At 40.0% G+C, this 21,983-nt stretch overlaps 1 protein-coding gene across 1 annotated transcript in view; it reads right to left on the reverse strand.

Moving 5' to 3' along the window:
* GSK3B (glycogen synthase kinase 3 beta) overlaps window positions 1–21,983 on the reverse strand; it is a 152,359-nt gene that overhangs the window by 61,073 nt on the left and 69,303 nt on the right. The window contains exon 3 of the mRNA XM_039718047.1: window positions 9,470–9,553. Coding sequence (XP_039573981.1) covers window positions 9,470–9,553 — 84 coding nt within the window. The remainder of the gene's footprint in view (window positions 1–9,469; window positions 9,554–21,983) is intronic.

The following is a 21,983-nucleotide window of genomic DNA, read 5'->3' on the forward strand; positions in this document are numbered from 1 at the left end:
AGAACGTCAGATCCTGGAACCCAGAATCCAAGTATTTCATTAGGATTTTTACTTCAGCAATGTGGCTCATGTACCAGCATCAAGTACTAGAAGCTGCTTTTTGTCACTTGGCAGATGAGTCCTCAGTTGACACACACTGTTCTAAAACAAGCTACAGCAAAATAATCACTGCTTTGCCATCAAACTGCTCTGCACCTCTCAAGAACCACCAATTCAGGCACTCCTTCACTTTGGTGGGAAATACTTAATGCAAGTAAATACTTACACAACCTGTACCATAATAAGAGACATGAGAAAGACTAGGACACAAGAGCCAAAACATTTTAGCAACTTCATTCTTTTTCTTGTGCCAGAAATTGGAGACAAAACAGGATGAAAGTACATGAGCATTACACACAATGTGGCTGAGGACTGAGTAAAATGGAAAACATTGCCTTACTGACAAAGGAAAGGCTGGAGGTGTCAAACTCCGTTTTAAAACTCTTGTCTCTTTCAGTCCACATAAGTAATCTGCTTAAAGCATCCTCCAGTTGTGCTTGAGGCTAATATAAAGAAATAGCTATTGAATTAAAATAAAGCAATGGCTATTGAATTCAAAGATTCACTTTTTTGTTCATTGCAGTGATAGTTAAAATATTGCTTCTCTGTGATCATCCCCTACCTCAACAAACCTCAAACTGATCCAAAGTGGTTCCTACAAACTTTGCTAGCTTTTGTTTTAATTTATCAGACACACTAGATTTACAACATGCACATATAAAGCAGCAACCAATGTTAAGTCAATCACAGTCCAACTGTTTCCCCTATTTACCACCATGATGATAAAAGCCAGGGAGGCCATATAAGCCAAACACCAAACTAACAGCAAAAGGAAAATTTTTACTCTGAAAATATGTTGGCATCTAATAAGATATTGGAAGTATTTCTGAACTGTCAAGGCCTATGTGGAATCTAAGGAAAACTTCCCTGAACATCAAGTAATAGGGTAAAAAGGTTAAGAAACTATTCTGGGTGCTCTTTCTTCTAGGGTGACTATATTTACTGCTCAGCATTTGGGAAAAGTGGTGAACATGCTCATTTGAGTTTTCATCTCCTGGCAAATCAGTAACAGAGTGACAGTGGTTCTGGTGTGGTTTGGGATGGGTTTTTTCTTGTTTTTGGTGGACTCCACCTGATCAGCTGTATGAACATAACTGAGAGGACATGAACAATACAGGAGTTTCTTAAGCTAAATTAGCATTAGGAGAAATAAATGTGGAATTGCACTTGAAGAAACTCACTTCAAATGTCTACTCAAGCTAAATGCACACAGACAAGCGATACACCTAAAATTAAGTAATGAGATTCCAAAATGTACTTCTCGTTATTAAAATTATCCTAAGGCTTCAGTATTAGGTCTGTCTGAGGTAATCAGTTTATCCAGGAGGATTTTTTATTTAGCGTATGACAGCAGCCCATTGATGAGGTTTCAGAAGCAGGTGCTGCATGGAGCATTTAGTGACAGGATGCAACAATGCAAGGGTTCTGTCAAAAAGCAAAAGCACCTGAGGGATTTACCTTTGAGTTGGAAAGCAAGAAAATGCCTTTCAGCATTTCATGTGGACTATGCCTTTTTTGAGAGTGCATTATTTGAACACTGGAATGTCAGCATGAGGTAAAATATGCTCTTCACCCTGATGCAGGCATCTAGATTTAGACAATACACAGAGTTCAAAGCCACAGTTTTTGCCCTAGATTCAAAAAAATGTTATTTTACTTTTCTTAAAGCCACAACCAGCACACCCCTTTATCAAGCACCATGAGAGACCCGCCTTCCTTCTCTTATCTTGAAGGCTGACATTGTACATTAAGGATACAAAGACTTTGGACACACTTTCAAAGACAAAGCAAAAATTTGAAGCCTTTGTACTCTGACTACTGAGTACACATGATACTCAAGAAATATGTGAAAATGCAAAATATGTGCTAGCTGACCTTATTTGTATGAAGGAATGGTGACATCCAGTGGCCACGTGTGCCTGTTTTTACTTGCAGTTTACAGCCACATCTATTTCAAAACAGAGCTTTGGCTGCTGCCAAAGTAAAGGGAGTGTAAGCCTAGAGATACAGTTGCAGTTTCACCCAGATAAATGCAGGGGTGTAAGAACAGTTGAAGACTCAACTTCAGTGCTCATAAAGATATCAATACTTTCTAATAGCACTGCAAATATTGGACAGTAATATCCAATCTTTTGTAATCCCTCACTCTTCATAACTAAGTTTGAGAACTGAGATCTGTACAAAAGGTTCTGTTCCTATGCCTGCTTGTCAGAATTTACCAAATTGCTCTGTAATGCTCATTACTCTTCAGCAAAACACAGTCAAGTTATGTAGGTAGGAACTGCCAAGTGGGTCAGCTGTGATGTCAGTATAAGGCCAGAAGTCAACCCTCCCAATAAAATTAGTATTTAAGAACTTTCTTGGGTCTTGTCTGAAGCCTGCTGGTTTACATTATCTACCTTTGAAAGACTACAGGTTCTTAGGTGATGCACTAAGACATTCTTTGTCAGAAGAAAAAAAAAAAACATTTTCTGACCTAGTTTTCCCCTCTAAAGAGGAGCTACTGTAAAGGAAAAGGTCACACATTAAAATAATTTGGGAATACCTGATGACTGTTGTTTATTTTATGCCCTGTGCACTCCTTAAGCTTATAAATGTACTTCCAAGGATAGTTTCTATGAAGTTGGAAACATCTGCCTAACATCTAAGAGGCAGGACTGAGCTATCATCTTTGACATAAGTGATCTGTGGATATTTGAACTCACAGTCCCAAGCAGGGACTGTGCCATAAACTGGCCATAGGTCTGTTGGAAGATGAAAATGAACAGATGTTGTTCAATTCACTGGACTGTCCTGCACACCTCCTGATAAAAGAAAAAACATAGTCTTTGGAGATCCACTTGTTTTCTTGACTGTTCACTACCTTCCAGAGTGAGTATGAATTTCTGAACCAGGATATAGCCATGACAAAAAGCTAGACGACAATACACAAAAATAGTTCAAACAACATGCTTGCCTCAGGACAAACAACACAAGCTGCCTTCCTAATGGCTATCCAACACTGGGAAGATGAGAGCAGGAGCTAGAGCTGGCAGAGAAACAACTCGAGAACAGAAGAGCAACGAACCAGATGTACTGGATGGCTCACTGGCCTAGAGAGAAATCTCTGAGCTTCCTATTTTCACTGCATGCACCTCCCACACGAAGGATCTAGCCACTGCTGCCTACTCTGCTCTTGTGAAGCCCTACCACAGGCAGACAAAACTGCTATTTCTAACAACAAAACCTACTCAAAACCAGAGACTGCTCATAACCACAACGAAGGAAATTCCCAGCCTGTTGCAAATCCTAACAGCAGTAACTGATAATCATTATATGATGACTGGTGCCCTTTTTGAAATGAGCCTGGCAGGCCTCAGGCAAGGACTACACAGATACCAACATCACAAAACTCCTCATAATTGGCATTAATTGCTTCTTTGTTGACAACACACAAGATCTGCCAGGGACTGAATGAATGGTAGTTACTAAATTCATCTCTATTGATGGCCCTTCAGCACATTACTAGGCTGGTGCAAAACATTCACATAGACTATCACTGCAAAATTGGGCTCAAGGCTCTGGTAACTGACCTTTTTATGCGGTAACTTTTTTTTTTTTAAGGTTCAATTAAGAAACGAAATGGTTCCCATTTTAACAGGAACAGAATTGATAGCTCTTACATGAGGACTCATCTGAACACTCCTGCAAGAAATAATGGTGATGTTCAATGCCTCTCTGAAGGTGGAGGATATGACAGGGATATAACTTGCAAATCAGCTAGTTGCCCCCTTCTTCCAAACTCCTTCATTGCCATTTAATCCAGTGCTGCCAGAGCCCATGAGATAGTGCACAGAAGCTTATAGATGCAGCTCAGCATGTATCTCCTACATGTTTATTTTAAACTTCAGCCTAAGTCTGTGGGAGTAAATTTCCATCCTGAGTCTTCATGGACTTTTGGCTACATGCCCTTATAGCTAAGGCTAAATAAGACCTGACATCAATTAGAGCATGCAGAAGGGCTAGCTCAGCCTCCAAAAAGGTGTCAGCATATTGCCTGTTTGTGATCTCTCTCTGCTTCCATTTTTGCCTTGACTCCTCTGAATACTAAGCCACCTTAAGAAGGAAAAACTAAAGGACATAACCACAGGTGTAATTACTCAACAAAAAATGTATTTACTTTTACTTTGATTTGATGCAGAAACAAATCACTTCAGCAACTTTTCATCCTCTGTTGGACAAAGGTATGGATCAATCAGTCTATTCAACACTCCAAAGTATCCATACAAGAAAAACTGACAGTTTGAAATGCCACAAAGATCTAACCAGAAACAGAGGGATAAAAAAGGCAGAATCAGGAACTCATTTCAGGTTCTACACAGCTGAGTAATTTTACTTGATAGCCACTGATTTAAGAAGTTAGGTCATTCTATAAAACATCAGGGAATACTCTTAGCAAAGGAGTCAGAGGAATTATTTCCTATATTAATGTTTGCCCTGCCTCGGAACATGGCCTGAAAGGTTCTCAGCAGAATTAGGCTAGAAAGGACAGGTGGCAAGACCATTCCTCCCTGCAAAAGTAAATCAGGACCGAAATTTTTTAATCATGCTAAATGCAAAGGAGTTCCTGAAATTAAGGAAATGTATCAAAAATCAGTCCTGAAATATATGCCTTCCTAATACTGTGTGATCTGCAGTGGAAAGCCGACAGGGAAACCAGGCATCTTGTTCAAGATCTTATCCCAAGGCATAATACCAAAGCTATCAAACAGTGGAGCTGGCTAGTCCTAAAATCCTTCTCATTTTTTCTAAGAATTACCTAGAAACCTATAAATCACAGAAATACAGCATGGAAAAGTCTTATGACTATTTTCAGAAGAAGAAGCTTTAATACACCATTCAACCCATTATCTGGTTGTATTTTCTTTCCCTCTGTCTTATTCCACCAGATATAATTACACATTTTAGATTACTGAAAAGCACATTACAGCTATGATAGTCAGTGCCCTGTTATCAGATATCTCATACAGCCTCAGAAGAAGAAAAAAAGCAGAATCTACTCTGACAAATTCATTAAGGAAGAGGCTTTTGAAAAAACTGGGTTATCCAACAGGTTTGATAAATGTCTGTAAACTTTCAAAAAGAACAAATCGAGGAGGAAATAGCTTATAAAAGCAACTTAAATGCCAAGCCTGTCAGCTGTCATCTTAATATAAATTACGTACCTTCTTCGAGCTCTTTTAGACTACAAATTATTAGTCAAACATAATTAATAGTTAGTACTCAGAACAACTTTTTGTATCTATATATACATATAAAGGTATAAATATGTGTGCATGTGTATATGTATACACACACACACACTTGCTATATAAAGGCAATATAAATTGAAAGATGCACAGATAAGAGGGAGTCACCCAGTCACAGAAAATAAAGGAGAAGGAATCAATCAAAGCCATGTTTGATACACAATTTTCATGCCGTTAAGGCTTGATGGCTTTTGTCAAAAGAATGAAAGAAATTTAAGCAAGCAGGAGACCTAAAAAGGAGAGTTCATCTCAAAAAAAAAGGATTGTGAGCTCAAACCCTTCAACCAGCTCCACACAGCCTGCAGAAATAGCTAATGGAGAGCTCCAAATCTCTGCAAACTAGCACTACAACTTGGACACATCTAAGGAATGGTCTTGCACTACCAAGTGGTTTTTACACTTGTTTTTCTATTTGATACTTTTCCAGTTTTCCAATCAAAAATGAAACCTCCTGTTTTCCTAGAATGAAGCCAGTTTTAAGGTTCTTCAGTGTCTAAAAATACCTAGCAATTGAAATGAACTAAAGTGATTGCTATGCACATGGCTTTCAAAGAGTGCCACTCTGACCAGATATGGAAAAATCCTTTGAGGTATCTCTAAATCAAGACAGATTTAAGATTCTAGGACACTGGAAAACTCCCCCCACCAAAAAAAAACCAACCAACCAAAAAAAAAACCAAAAAAAACACAAAACAAAAAACACACAAAAAACCCCCAAAACAAACCCCCCCAAAACCAAAACAAAACAACCCAAAAAAACCCCAACCAAACAAAAACCCCACCAACCCAACAAAATAAAACAAAACCAACAACAACCAAAAAAGAAAAAAAAACCTCCCCATAAAACAAACCAAAAAACCCAAACCCATCCAGAAAGAGAAGTCTCTGGGCTCAGGGATGCTGGTGTCAAGCACTAGGGAAGAATGACCAAAAAAAAGCCAAAAAAACCCCACCATAAAACAAACAAAAAAACCAACCAAACAACAACAACAAAAAAAAATCCCATCCAGAAAGAGAAGTCTCTGGGCTCAGGGATGCTGGTGTCAAGCACTAGGGAAGAAAGGAGAAATCCAAGCAACATGAACAGATGGAATAAACACAGTGACATGAAAATCTTTATGCAAAAGAATGGTTGATATATAAATATCAAAATTTAATTAATGAGATCAGCACTATAAGAGTCACCTCTGAGACTTTCCCATTGCTGCTAGACTTAATTATCACAAACACCAATTAATGGCAGAAGATCATCAAATTCTTCACAATGACTGTCAACAACTGCAAGCCCAACTCAGCACTACACCACCACATTTTCTGCTACACAATTCTTGCATTTCTATATTATTCTTCCCATTGGACTTGCCTTTAATAATCAGTTTATATAACCTGTGGGGACACACCATCTATGTATGCAACTGCTTCCTAAACATCCCTTCTGGTTACCAGATGGGACATTACACTTTGCTCCTTCTCCACTCCACAAACAGACAGTTTGATTATGAAGGAAATATGAAGGAAAAGATGCTATTGCTCCTGGTTACCAGATGGGACATTACACTTTTCTCCTTCTCCACTCCACAGACAGTTTGATTATGAAGGAAATATGAAGGAAAAGATGCTATTGCTTCCCAAAACTGACAAAAGAAACATTCTCCTTCCTTCCCACATCAACTTGAGAACACCAACTTGCTTCTATCTGGAGCTTTTCCCAAACAGCAGACAACCTCCAGCCCCTTTCCTCCTAGCACAGTACTAGTCTGCTACAAGGCAAGAACAGCAACCTGTTCTACCCCACACTCCATGGAGGAAAAGCTGTGGCAAGCTGCTGTGCTAACACTCAGCTTCTGTTTGCTACAGCTTCTTCTGCAGGTGTTTCCTGACAGCTGCAAGGATGGGCAGGAGTCACGCAAGCCACCACAGCTATCTTCATATGCTGCCACCTACATGGAAATACTTGCAAGCCAATTGTGTGTCATCTTGTATTGAACTGCAAGAGACCTTGCAACCTGAACTGCAGCATTACCCTGCTGATGTTCTGCTGGGTGTGTGCTGGCCCCAGGGACTGCTTCCCATTTGTCCAGTTTTGCAACAGGGTAGCAGTGGAAATCTCAAAGCCAACAGAGCAGAGGCGTGAAGACCGAGGAGCAAAAAGTAACGTGAAAAAAAAACTTCTCACTGAAGCATAAAGATTCATTGGCCATGGATAGAGACATTTTTAAAAGCTACATTAGTGCTGCCAAAAATCAGCTGCGAGGTGTTGAAACAGCAGAATGGAATATCCAGTCTCAAGCTCAACTTCATTTAAAGATTTCCAAAAGAGTTTTTCTCAAGTTACTGTTACACAAAAGCTCCTGGGACAGTGTTCTGAGCAGTTTTAACATTCCACTGTTTACAGGAGGTTTTTGAAAGCCCTTAGATAAGGCAATTGTCTCATCTGTCCAGGAAATTCTACTTCACTCCAATTAAGTTAAAAGCCGTTTTAAAAATCCCAACCAAACCACCAACAAAAAATCCCAAACCCAAGCCCTCCTTCACAGCATTATCCTTATTGTACTCATGCTGCTTGAGGAATTTCTGTTTATGAACAAAATACAGCTTAAAAAAAATGACACTGCACTACCAACAAAACATACACAGCTGAAAATGCTTGTTAGCACCATCCAAGAGCAAGGAAGGAAAGGCTGAGGAATTTCTGTTTATGAACAGAATATAGCTTAAAAAAATGATACTGCACTACCAACAAAACACACACAGCTGAAAATGCTTGTTAGCACCATCCAAGAGCAAGGAAGGAAAGGGGAGGTTGATAAAAAAAATTAAAACTGTAAATTATATTTCTCCTTGAATGCTGTAGTCTTGCAGGCTCTCTACAGGCACAGGCAAGGTACAGGGCAGGTCCCAGGCAAAACACCTCTCAGGTAACAGCAGATCTCCTCCAATTATTCCCCTGTGCACAGCACAAGACAAAAGCAACTTATCATGGAGATGTCAGCTCCTTTTCTAGCTCCAAAGACCATGAAAGGGGTGGGCTGCCTCTCCCAGTCTGCTGACCCACTTCATGAACCTGCAGTTAACAGCCTGCCAGTAGCTGTCTGCTCTCATACACATCCCTTTATAGCACTGTGGACAAGTACATCAGCAGCTGAAGACAGGTAAGGATGCAATCTACCTTAAAAATAATAAAAAAAGGCAGCATTTATAGAAATTATCTAAAAATTATCTAAATATTTGTAACATTATATAGAAAGATCAGAGAAAATCCAGAAGGTCATCTAGCTCACTTTCTGAGCTCACAGCTTACATTAACTCCCACATACACCACAATGACACTGTTTTTACTCCATGCATGATCCTGATTTAAGGATAAGGTTGGATCAGATGCCATCTTGAAGTCCATTTCATCCTGAATTCTCCCTATGATTGGTAAAATGCTGATTTATACTTAGATAAGGAATAAATTATAACTTCACATTAAAAATAAACCTTATAACCCCTTCTTTAAAAAACCAAGAAACTTTTAAACTTGGATTGAACAAAAACAAATGTCAGTATCTACTTCTTGAGAGTTATTAAATCCAGCTATTTGCTCTTTCTTCTGGAGCACAAACATTCTGACAAATGATACAATCACATGATCATGTATTATTTTTTCCTCTGGGCTCTGAAACTCAGCCTGCATCTGGAACAGATGCACGAGGAAGGGAGACAGAAGCATCCAAAGACTGGTTCTGGGAAAAGTCACATAAATGCCTTAAATCTAAAATGCTTAACACTGAATCCTAGAAAACATATATATCTGCACATATAGAAAGGTAGTGCTGGAACACATAAAGCCCAGCTGTGACCCACTAAATTAAGAAAGAGGCAGTGCATATGCAAATCTACTGCAGCATTTCTGTATTTTTAGTTTAACACTACTCCTTATGGACCACACACTTCTATACTGAAAACATCTGCTCCAGTATGACCTGTTGGGCACCATTATAGCATTTGCTCAGTAGCAAATGTCTGATGTCTTCACATTTCTGTCTCCACACACTCAGACAGTCATGAGGACACATTGCTTTGTTTTTCATTCTTACCTTCTCTCCACTAGAGTAGAAGAAATAACGCAATCGGACAATGTTACAATGATCCAACTTTCTCATAATCTGGAGCTCTCTGTTCTGAAACAAGAGAAAAGCAAACAATTAGAAAAACTTTTTGTGGAAAAGGTAAGGTACCATCACGAACACTTTAACATACAGATACAGAAGTTGACAAACCAAAGAACAACTAAGTTGGAAAGGCAACAGCTTTCACATGTTTATTAGTATTTATTGTAATTGCTTTATTATCGAGAATATTGCCACCTTTGACTATGTTTTCTCTCTAAAATAAACATCCATAAATCCATCACACAATTCAAGAATTACCTATTTGTATTATCAAAGTGTCAGTGGCAAAAGGCAAGAAGACATTAACTTTTCTTTTTTTTTTCCCAATCTTTTAATAATACAATATATCAACCAGAAGGATAGGAAGCCTACCCCATTTGAATACTGTAAAAATAATGCAAACACTGTCAAAGCAAACAGCATTTCCACTTACATGCTCACTCTTCTCTACAGTGCAAGAGAGGTTTGTAACAAAAGATCCTTTCCTCTACCATGCTTTTTGCAATACCAACATAAAGCACCTGAAATTGATTAGGTAACTCAATTTCCACTTTTGTTCAACCAAGGTTAAACCAGTTTAGACAGAACAATAGCATCATTTTCCCATTTTATATCAACTTGAAAAAGCTGTTAAGATAAAATCAGTTCATAACATGCATGATAAACTGGGAAATTTACTGCAATATCCGTTGCATAAATAATGCCTGAACAAATGAAGGATCTTGCAGCTTAGCAGGTAAAAACAAATGAAGTTTTGAAATGCAGGTAGGAGTAAAAACAAGCAAGTAAAATTAGCACAGCTATGTTTGTCACACTTCATCCCACAGCTGTTGCTACAATACTTCTTTCCTCTAGTCACATTTACACATCGCTGTTTTTCCCTTCTCAATTAATACGCAATCTGCAGCTACAAAAATAGAAGGCGTTCCATTTTTCACTTTGATCGTGGGATTGCTAATCACATATCCTAAAAGAGCAAGAACTAATACACTAGACTACTTCACTGTTCTTTACTAGCATCATTAATTCTGGCCAAGTTCAGGAATATTTGGGAAGAGAACTCTTTAGCCACCACACATTTTTACACTTAAATGCACAAAGCTAACACCCACTTTGTGCAGTGCTGCTGTCAAAACAATGATTTCAGATTCTGTGTTATCAGAGGGTCACATACGGTGTCTGTCACTACAATTAATTATTAAGTAACTCCACAAGAACCACCCAGAGCTTCTAATGTGAACATGGATACAAACTCTTCTTTTAATTCCTCTAAGCCATGTAGCCTTAAAAAGAAGAGGTGCTACATAAGATGCAGTATCATTAATCCTATCAACCCTGCCACCCGCTGACTGAAAAAATACTTCAGTATTAGCCAGCTCTTTACAAACACGAGTGACATCTCACACAGTTATCAGCTGGCAATTACCCAGCCAGTGGTTAAGGAGAAAGCAAGTCCCTCCCGGAGCCTGCCTGGCCTCTGAGCAGATTAAAGCCTAAGACCATTTGGAACATACCAAGAGAGGCCTAGTCTATATTGCAAGGTTGCAAAGACAAAGAGAAAGCAAGGAGAGACTGTGAGGCTTTCATGTAGCTCCTGAAATCTTATGGTGTGAATTTGTGAAAAAGGAATACAGGCTTCACCACATAATTCATCAATATGCCTCACATCACAAAGAGTAAAGCATTCTCCTGGTAGGAGCAGGAGCTCACATATATTCTCCACTTACTCATTCTTTATTAAATCCAATTAAAAAAAAAAAAAAAATTTTGGACTAATGGCTGGGATTCCTGTGCTGCATAGCACTTTTTTGGACTAATGGCTGGGATTCCTGTGCTGCATAGCACAAAATTCAAACTACAGATAAACAGAATCCCATTTTCTTGTCTTGTCCAAACCACTGCTGGCCATGGGGTATCTCCCTGGACTTTACAACACGGAGCAAATTTCAATTAATGAGTGAATGCAAGGATGGGTCTAGATCCCACTGATTACAGAGTCACCTATTATGACAGAAAATTAATTTATCTTGCTGCCTTTTACGGCATTTTACAATAGGACTAAACCTAACACTGCAGGTTCTTGCACTTCAACCAAATTCCACCAGCATTTCATAGCCCACTAATGGCAAGTTATTTCTTTTTCTCTTTCTCCTACTGACTGTGAAATGGGAATAATACTTTTTATCTCATGGTTTTACTGGAATAAACATAAATATGCTAAGCATTAATGTGCAAATATTATTTTGGTAGTATCTCTACTAGCTTCTTAAAATACCCATACATACTCCAAGTCAGGTCATTGCTTCGTGTTCTTTAGATAGGGTGTATGTGCTGATTGGATACACTGGAAAAAAGAAATCAGCAAAAGTTATTCTAATGCTAGGCTGGAGTTATATTTATACTCTGGTATCTCATCCTAGCACAAGCAGTTTCTGCCTCCTGTGATGCCTTCCACTTTGATCCATCTCCTTCAGCTCTCATCCTGACCATCTGCTGCAGCTGCACAAAGAGTGTTTCAAGAGGTGCTAATATCAGGGATAAGTCATAAACCAGTTACACAGTAACCTATATCTTGCATCCTGTGACTAGGCAGAAGGAAACATATCTAAACTGCAATCTTAGCCAAAGAGTCACCTCAGCTATCTTAAAACCAAACTGATTTCTAATCGCCACTCCCTGGTGGAGTTAAAACTGGAAATACTTGAACAATTGCAAAGCTCAAATTGGATTTGGCAGGGGAACAGCTACTGAAGTTCATGTTCAAGAATTACTTTTTTCTCAGATGTGTGCTTCAAGTAGTCTCACTTTACCATATACTTCCCTGTATACATCTTAAGTAACAACCTTTTCACATTAAGATGTGGGCTATTAAATACCAGTGCAGAATTGCATGGAGAGGAAGGGGAAATATCAGATTATAACCAGGGAAACTTTAGTGAAATGAACAGTACCAGACGTCATGCACCAAATGCAAGAGACAAAATGCATGTCTAAAGATAAAGCTAACTAAAATAATTTCAAAACATGCTGATGAGAAAGGCTGACAATGCACATTCAAAATACAGGGTAGATTTAAACCTAAGGCTCATGCTTATCCTTAACTCATCATTTTTGTCTTCCAAGAAACATGCATGCAAAGTCAAAGACTCTAAAAGGAGGAAGTTCTACTTTCCTGTTCTCCCACCCTTTCATGAAGGAAAGGCTTGAGTTTTCTAACTGAACAAGGGTACCAGGCTGGTAAGCACTGCAGAAAGCAATACCCTTCAGCAGCAGCTTTCCCACAGGAGAGAAGCCAGCAGACATCTGTTGCCACCAACACGTGCTGCTGCGGCACACGTTCCTTTGAGGAGCCGCAAACCAATGGGACGATGGACGGATTACTCAGCAAATTTTCTACAGTTCAATTTCTTTATCTAAAATAGATTTCTTTATCCAGAAGGCAAAGGCTGCTGATGTAGACTGCTCTATGATCAGTGCATTTAAGCCCTTCACTAACTACTGTAACAAAAGCCATGTGACAAAACCCTGTTCATCACTTATGAAGACAACTTTCCTAGACCAGACCGCGTCTTATCTTTTCATTATATTGAAGAAAACTGGTTGCTCATCAAGGTTAAAGATTTGGTTAAAGATTGCCAAGACATCAGATTTATAACTTCAAAGCACAGCAAATAAAGTTCCTGCATGAAGATTCATGCCTTCCCTCCAAAGTTACATTCCCAATCCCTCGGAGCTGAGCTAATGCTGCATGTGGTACGATACCACCAAAGCAAGGTCATTTCTGCCTGTATTACTACTGTAATCTGCTATTACAAAATAGGATAACCATCACTCCCAGCCACATACACTCCCTTTCCTCCCCATCCAGGGATTTCTAGAGCTAAACCAGTTTGCATTCATCACTCTTAGTCTGATTTTTTGCCTTGTCCCTGCCTCACACCCTCCCCCATCCCTTTCTCCCTCCCCTTCTTAGAGTAGAGGATAAAATGACTGGCTCATCAGAGATGAGGCTTTATGGACTTGCAAGTTCCTGAAGTGCACTAGAGCAAATGACAGTGAAAGGTTTTGTACAGCTCGTGTCAGCATGACATTGTCAATATACCCCCAGTGAAGTGGAGAAATATAACCTGGATTCAGTTCAGAAGAGAATGCCTCAGTTTCCTTAGCAGAAGGGCATGCTGAGTTTTGATTTTTTTTTCTTCTGAATCGCCTTTTTAAAGTCTCAGCAAGGTTCTTTGAGAACTATGATCAGTGCAGATGAAATGGGAGAAATTAGGAATTTATATTTTTGCTTTCTGTCACACCAAGCACATGACCTGGTCATTTCAAACAGATGAAATTAGGTATGTCTTGAACTTTTAGAGAAGATATCTTTTAGATGGAAAGGCAGGATAAGCTACCAGTCTAATTCAACAAGTACTTTCAGCATCAGACTTCCTGCTTAAATCAAGTAGGAACAGTAACTAAGGTTAATGCTTATTTTTGCACTTCTTGAAGTAATTGTTATTATTCTTGGTGTAATACCTTCAAATGATGAAGCTGAATACCTTGGGTTCTTCTATCAGATTGAAAAAACAGAAAATGGAGCATAACTGCATCAACTGTGGCATTACAGATAGATGGAAGTAGCACAGATAGATCCAAATTTCTCAGTATACACACTATTCCTACTCTTGTGTATGCCATGATTATTGTTTCCTCCTTTTCTCCACTTCCACCTTATATATATATATAATATTCTCCATTTTACCACATTTCTCATCCTTCATAAACGTTTTCCCACAATGAAGAGCACGAAGAGAAAGCCATGGGTAAAATGGGGAAGAAACCGGCTTCCAGCAGGAGGCATGAAGACAGTGATGAGCCAGCAGGGCTTGCTTCTTTCCCCCCTTGCTCCTTCCCACTTCTACAGCCAGAATGACTCATCACATCCACTCACCTTCACCTGCTGCACTGCTGAGCCTGCCCTGACAACAAGCTCAGGCCAAAACATTGAGGGATTCAAAGCACTTTTCATCCAGCAGCAAAAAACCTTTTTATTCTGACCCCCTCCCACCACAAGAAAAAGGCTGGACTCCAAGCACAGGGAAGCAGACACATGCTGAGAGGATTTTCAGTGTGATCCTAGCCAACTACTCCTGATGCCTTGCAGAAACAGCTGCTTGCACAACAACGAAGCCATCTCTCCTAAACTAAGCTTTGCAAAACTTACCGAAACAAAGAGACTCAAGACCACAGAGCATGTCATTGAAACAGCACCTTGCTGGTTACCAAGGGTAACCTGGGATCACAAACCCCAGCATATTTAGCACATTTTCACTAATATTGTTACTAAAGCTCCAATCCTAGTAAATGTGGTTTGTCCTAAGCTTAGTAGTCAGTCCACAAAACACAAGCTACTGCATCTTCTCTAAAATCTCCTGAAGTTGCTTGACCCATTCCTCCAAAGATCGATTTCTAACTCCATCACAAAAGTGCTTTTAACACTGTCCTGCTGTCAGCACAAGTATTACAGAAACTACTGTCACAGAACTGACTTTACCAGATATATGGTAATTCAGGCATTTTACAGAATAAAGGCCAATTCCTACATCCATCTTGCCCCGGTAGATCACAAACACATCAGTGCTTGGAGGCAAAAGTAGTGCGAAACTGTAACTACAGAAGCCTGGGCTGGAAGTTTGTCCATGCTGGTCATCAATAGCTACCCACCCATGTTAAATCCATTTTTTTAGGCAAGCAATTTAACACAGAGATAAATGTCAACAAGGATCAAAGTTTTCCTCATTTACATTTGAGGTGTGGATTAGGGCAAAGCCTCAGTCTCCCCCTCCTGTCAGTCATAGCATATTTACTGCACCAGCAGATCTAATTTGGGGTGGTCTCCATTTTTAGCACACCTGTTAGTCTCAAACTCACGCAATCATGACCTTTAATCCAAAAATAGGGGACAATGCCAACAAACAAATACTATTTATTAAATATCTGCATCTATGACATACCAAGAGCTGTAATGACACAACACCCACCACCTAGTTCCTGCTGTTGCAGCAATGACTGGTAAATACTTGGAGCCCAGCAGGTCAGAAAGTCCACATACCCTGCCCTGCTGCAACCTCTACCAATGTGTAAACACATGCACAGAAGCAGTTTTGAGGGTTAGCAATTGTAGAAACACTTCAAATTTACGACCCATAAAGTTCCAGAAACACAGAACAAATACTAATTTATATGTTGCTGACATTCTCAGATTCCCTAACGAAAACAAAAAACAAAGAAACAATGCTAGGGGAAAAAAAACCAAACAAAAATTGGTGATAGCCATCAGCAGTTTACAGCTCAAATATAAAATTGCTGCTTTAAATACCCTCACCCTCCACCCCTTATATCTCTTCCTGCTTGCCATTCAAGGAATCCCAAAGGGAAAACCCAGAGGCTAAGTACCTATACAACCTGAGAATAATGAGTGCATGTGCACCATGCCACACAAGGGGCATGAGCAGGGGAAGCTGCCCCACACAGGGGGCCCAAGACACAAAATGCTTGTGTATGCACTTCTGTGAAACTCGGCACATTGTGATTGCATCATGCCCTGTTTTACTACATTACCAGATGGAACCAAAGGCTCCAAACCCAGCTACATTTTGCTATCAAGATCCACAATGCTGCCACTCTTGTCTCTGTTTTTCATCCCGTAAAAATCTGATAATTAAGATCCCGAAGCAGCAAACGACAGAGGCGCACAGCAGGGCTGCACCACAAAGTGCTCCTGATACGCTGGCCTGCAAACACCCGGAACGAGTCACAGGCACAAAACGCTTGCGTCAGCTGTATTCTGTCCAAAATTTATTACTGAGCACAGCGACCTTCAGCCTTGGCATGGGTACACAGCAGGGCAAAAAGTGTCAGCTCTGAATGCGGCAGCAGCGGGCAGGACCTGCCTGAAGAAGCCAGTGGGCAGAGTGTGCTGGGCTGGAGCCAGGCCAGGGCAAGCTGAAGGCACAGGCTTCAGGCAAGCATAGGTGGGGCCACCAGCACACTCCCAACCTGCAAACCCATGATTATTAACAGCTTGACTGAAATTAAAGAGTGGGCAAGGGCTGCAGGAGTCAAAAATATGCTTTCAACTAAAGATCTAGAATAATGAGTGAAACAAAAAGTCAAACAGCTACCACAAAGGTGGACTAGATTTCATTAGCCCCTTCAGAACTAGACAGATCTGAACCACAACCACACAGTAATGAGTGAGCTGACAGGCGTACTGGATGAAAATCTGAGCTACTAACACACACCTTGTTTTCACCCTATTAATTCCTTCTATTCTATTACTGCCCCCAACAAACTCAGGCAGCACATCTCTTCTCAAGAAGAGACCATGTGCTCTCCAGTTCTTAACTCTTCCCCTAGACAGTCAGCAATGGCAAGTGCCATATTATGTTATCACCAGGCTGCTCTTTCCAACACAGAACATAGTCCTTAAGCAGACAACTTGATCTTCATACAGCTCTTACACATAGTTTCCTATAACTGGAAACAGAAATGGCTTATTTGTGTTCTTAAGAGATAAAACAAGCCTTGATCTCTCCTGGAAGAACAGAAGGAAAAAAATCTGACTTTTCCTTCATTTTCTTCCTGTATCTCAGCAGCTAATTGAACAGTGGAAGACAAATTCATTAGCTCACTGTTGCCTCTTTGAATGGAAGTGGAGTTTAAGAGCCTCTCAGGGACTTAATACCACCTCTAAATTCCTTCCAGCTTAGGAAGCGTGAGACCAAACTTGGAAGACAAACTGATTTCCAGCATCACGTTGCTTATAGACCACAACCTGAAATTCAATGAATCATTTTTGAGTGGTTGTTTCAAATACTGTGACCCCATAAACAGCTCAGTTCTACACTTCTATAGCATCTGCTGCGCTCTGCCAGTAGCAGGTCCAGATGCAGGAGGAATTGCAGTGTTTGTAAGATAAAAGTTAGGAAACCAGAATTAAGTCTGAAACTCTGAGAGATTGCTCAAGTCCCTTATAAGATTGAAATAAAGTGCAGCAGAAGAAGAACTGAAAGGAAAAGTATTCTGTAAAAGGCAGCCCTATGCTTTCAGAGATAATAGTAGCCATTCTTTTTCAGTGGAAGCACAGAGGATCTCTGTTAAAACACTCTTACAGTAATAATCCTTTTTCTTTCATAGAAATAGCAGTCAGATTTTTCCTCATGTTATGATTTTTAACTCTTTAACTAAGAAGAAAGTAAGTATACAAATGCCTTTAACATGAGTCCTCAGGGAGTCTGCAACATCCATAGAACCTTACACCTGCAATCATAACCAGAACAGGTTGCAATTAATCTACTAATCAAATAAGTTCCAATCTCCCACAGGCATAAGACATTTGCTGGGTTGCTAATCACTATGTTATTAAACATTAATGAAATGTTTTATTACTCTTGGCCTTCTCTTCTTACATATGATGAAGCAGATGTTTCATGCAAACAGATTCCAAAGGACTTGCAAAACAAAAATAATTTCTCCTCACCATCAAAAAAAATTTATTTATTTATTTAGGGAGAAGGTAAGTACTGCTTCCAATGTTTATTTTTCCTTTGTCTCAGGCCTATTGCTACATGAAATGAAAAAGCCTGATGTTACAAGTCGTGTGGGGCTTTTATTTCAATCCAAATGACTCCCTCAGACCTGAGAGACAAGGTTCAAATTAGAAGACACAAAAAAGGGAAATGACAGGTGGAGACTGAGCAGGGAGTAAAGGGAGAGTGGAACCGGCAAGTGGAATTAGCCTGAAGATGATTATTTGCCAAGCAGAATTAAATTTTCAGGAAGTACAATTTCTTAATAACGAGCTCCCAAACAACTATGCTTTTAAAAGCATAAGCATCTCCTGCTAAATTCAGAGGTTGGGCAGCTCCTCCTCTGGGGCTGGGGGAATGGCAGAGGAAATTTGGCCCAACTCCAGCCGTGAAGTTAAAATTGGAATTTACTCTCCTCACCGTGTGCACATACACAATCAGCTATTCTCCCCAAATCCATGTTGGGTTCCCCACCCCTGGTTTGCTAAGTTTGTCATGAGCAGATAACAAAATTCATCAGCTACTGCTATAACTAAGAAAACCACCACAGGTGAATACCAAGTCTAAGATAAAGCTAAAATAATAAATACCCTACCAAATTTCAGATGATAACCTGACATCTAAAAATGTTCCAACACTCCTTTATAGTTTTATATATAAAACCAATTCAAGCTTCCCCAAATACATATCTTCATATTAAAAGGCAACAGTACATTCTTCCCAAGCTGCAGCATAATTTCACCACTTGACCTTTGCTAGATACAAACAACCTATCATGCACTTGGAAAGGGAAAGCCAGCTATGTCAAAGTACAAATTTACTATAAGCTGTTGAAGAATTAGTGTTCCAAGTTTGATAAAAGAGGTTATCAGACTTTGTGCTTGAGGGTTTTTTCCTTAGTCAGCATTAGTGCTTTTCAAACATTGTCCTATTTTTCAAGAAATAATTTCCTTCAGCAAAAAGGTGTCACAGCACTAAAATGAAAAGATTAGGAAATCTTCACATTCACTTCTAGCCTAAATTGCCCCAAAAGAAAAAGTACAGAGAAAAGCAAGTTTTAGTAACTATTTGCATAACAAGGTGTGGTTTTTAATGACATATTTAAAAGCAGAGACACAGCACTATGATTAGATTCACAACTAAGTCACACTGAAAAGGAATAGAGATCTCCAAAAAAAGAAAGGTGCAGAAATAAATTATTTCATATGTCAGGTGAACACCATTAATTCCAAGTGACACACTTTCAGCAAATTTCAAAAGGCTGCACTACCACCTCATGGGCTTCCATTTCCAGAGTTTTCCAAGCACCAGATCCAGCTGGACAAGTTCAGGGCAGGGGGCAACCTAATTACCATGAAGCCCAGTCCTTCTTCCCCCAGTACACGTAAAAATCATAGAATCATGGAATGGTTTGGGTCAGCAGGGACCTTTGAGATCACCCAGGTCCAACCTCTCTGCCATGGGCAGGGACATCTCCCATTACCACGTTGCTCAGAGCCCTATCCAACCCAGCCTCGGACATTTCCAGGAATGAGGCATGCAGTTTCTCTGGGCAGCCTGTTCAAGTATCTAACCACTTGCACAATGAAGAATTTCTTTTTAACATCTAATCTAAACCTAACCTCTTTCAGTTTAAATCCATTCTCCCTTGTCCTATCAGACATCCCCTTGCAAAAAGTTTCTCTCCAGATCTATTATAACCTCCTTCTTGTGCTGGTAAGCTGCTCTAGATCTCCCTGAAGCCTACTCCAGGCTGAACAGCCCCAACTCTCTCAGACTGTTTTCACAGGAGAGCTGTTCCAGGTAGCTTTGTGAGCATCCTCACTTCCCTCTTGCTTCCAGAATAAAATGAGAACTTGCACATAACTCTGTAGCAAGTAAATGGAAGAGAACCACTGAAAACAAGGGACTGAGGGAACAAAGATGACTTGGTCAGACCCATCATCTTGGCATGACCTCATCCAAAGGTTTGTCAGCAGCCATCACCAGATGCTTCCAAGGAAGTTCCTAGTCATCTGGAACCCTAAAACCTGAAGACACAGACTTTTAATTTCTCTTTACTGAACCTGTAAGTTGTTTCCAAAAATGCCATTATAGAAGAAGATAAGAGGCTCAATGCAAGTCAATCACAAATTATGTCAGAAATTGTTTCCTACACCACCTACCACCTTTTCAATGGACTATGCGTTCTTTTGTATTTAACACATAGTGCTAGAGAGGATTCTCATAAACTAACTCATTAAAACATCCACTGTTAATAATAATGCAAGTGGCAAAACCTTTACTGAACTTGCCAAATATGTGAAAGATCTTATTTTCATGGCTTAAGAAGATTTCCCACTACACACGTCATGCAAAACAGACATGCTGTGGAGATGACCAGGAGTTGAGTAATGATCCTGCCTCTCTACTCAGCTTCACCAAGGCCACACCCGGAGTGCTGTGTCCAGTTCTGGGCTCCTCAGTCCAAGAGAGACATGGAGCTCCTGGAGTGGGTTTAGCAGAGGGCAACAAAAATGAAGGTACTGGAGCATCTCACTTATGAGGAATGGCTGAGGGGTCTGGGCCTGTTCAGCCTCAAGAAGAGACGACTACGAGGGGATCTCATCAGTGTAAGTACCTGAAGGGAGGGTATCAAGAGGATGGAGCCAGGATTTTCTTGGTGGTGCCAAACTGTGAGATAAGAGACAATGAGTAGAAACTTATGGATAGGAAGTTCCATCTGAATATGAGGGAAGAACTTCTTTACTGTCCTGTTAACCATGCACCGGAACAGGCTGCCCAGAGAGGTGGTGGAATCTCCCTAACTGGAGATACTCAAGAATCATTTGGAAGCAATCCTATGCCATGTGGTCTGGAATGACACTGCTAGAGCAGGAATGCTGGAATCCATCTGTGGTCCCTTACAACCTTGCCCATTTTGTGATTCTGTGAATTAATTTCCTTGCCCCAAGCCTAACTAGTGAAAATATCTTTTTCACATTTTGTTGAAATCAAACTTTCCGTAAAGGGTGCTGAGAACCTTTTGCATTCAAAATCCCAGCAGTATGAAATAATGAAGATTACTGTCTGCTGAGGATGTGATACTGCCTGCATTGCTTATGTAAGCAAGACAGTATCACTCCCTACACATTCTGCACATAAGGTTAGGTTAAAACAAGAGTCACTGTATCTTGTGCTCACTGTCTACTTACATCCAGGAAAATTCAAATAAATTTTAAAAGCATATCAGTTAAAACTTTTTACATTGTTTAATTGGACAGCTGAATTCAGGAAGGTCTCAGATACATGTATTTCTCTTGGAAAGTTCATTATCTACTCAAGAAGTCAGCTACAGCATTATCACCCACAAGCAGATCTATGCAGACAAGCCAGTAGGACAGCATGCCACAGCTCAGTGCTCCACCAGGAAGGGACTTTCTACTACCACCTGCACACGGCGTTGTGCTTTTGGACTGTGTACAGGCTGTTCCCACTAGCAAGGAGGATTCTTTCCAAGAGATATTCATCAGTTTAAATCCAAACAAGAGTCCTTGCACTGTTTATCCTTCCTGTTAATTGATGGCCTTCATGCTGCCACAGAAATTGTTCAATGAATACACTGACTCTGTTATGCCTCCAACACTCCAGGCAACCCTCAACATGCCCTAGTTTTTCCTATGTCTCATACTACTTTCTTGTCCTACTAGATCTGTTAGCCCTGCATGAAAGCAGATAACCTTTATGCCTGTTATGCAGTTACAGAAACAGAGTCATTGCCTACCAGGAAATCCAGTACCCTATCTGCAAACCATGTCCTTTCTTGCCCTTATGCTGTTGACTTAATTAAAAAAGGGGGGGAAAAAAAGCAAGGTAGCACC

Source organism: Passer montanus, unplaced genomic scaffold (genome assembly GCF_014805655.1).
Source record: "Passer montanus isolate IOZ18808 unplaced genomic scaffold, ASM1480565v1 scaffold39, whole genome shotgun sequence".
Taxonomy (NCBI): domain Eukaryota; kingdom Metazoa; phylum Chordata; class Aves; order Passeriformes; family Passeridae; genus Passer; species Passer montanus.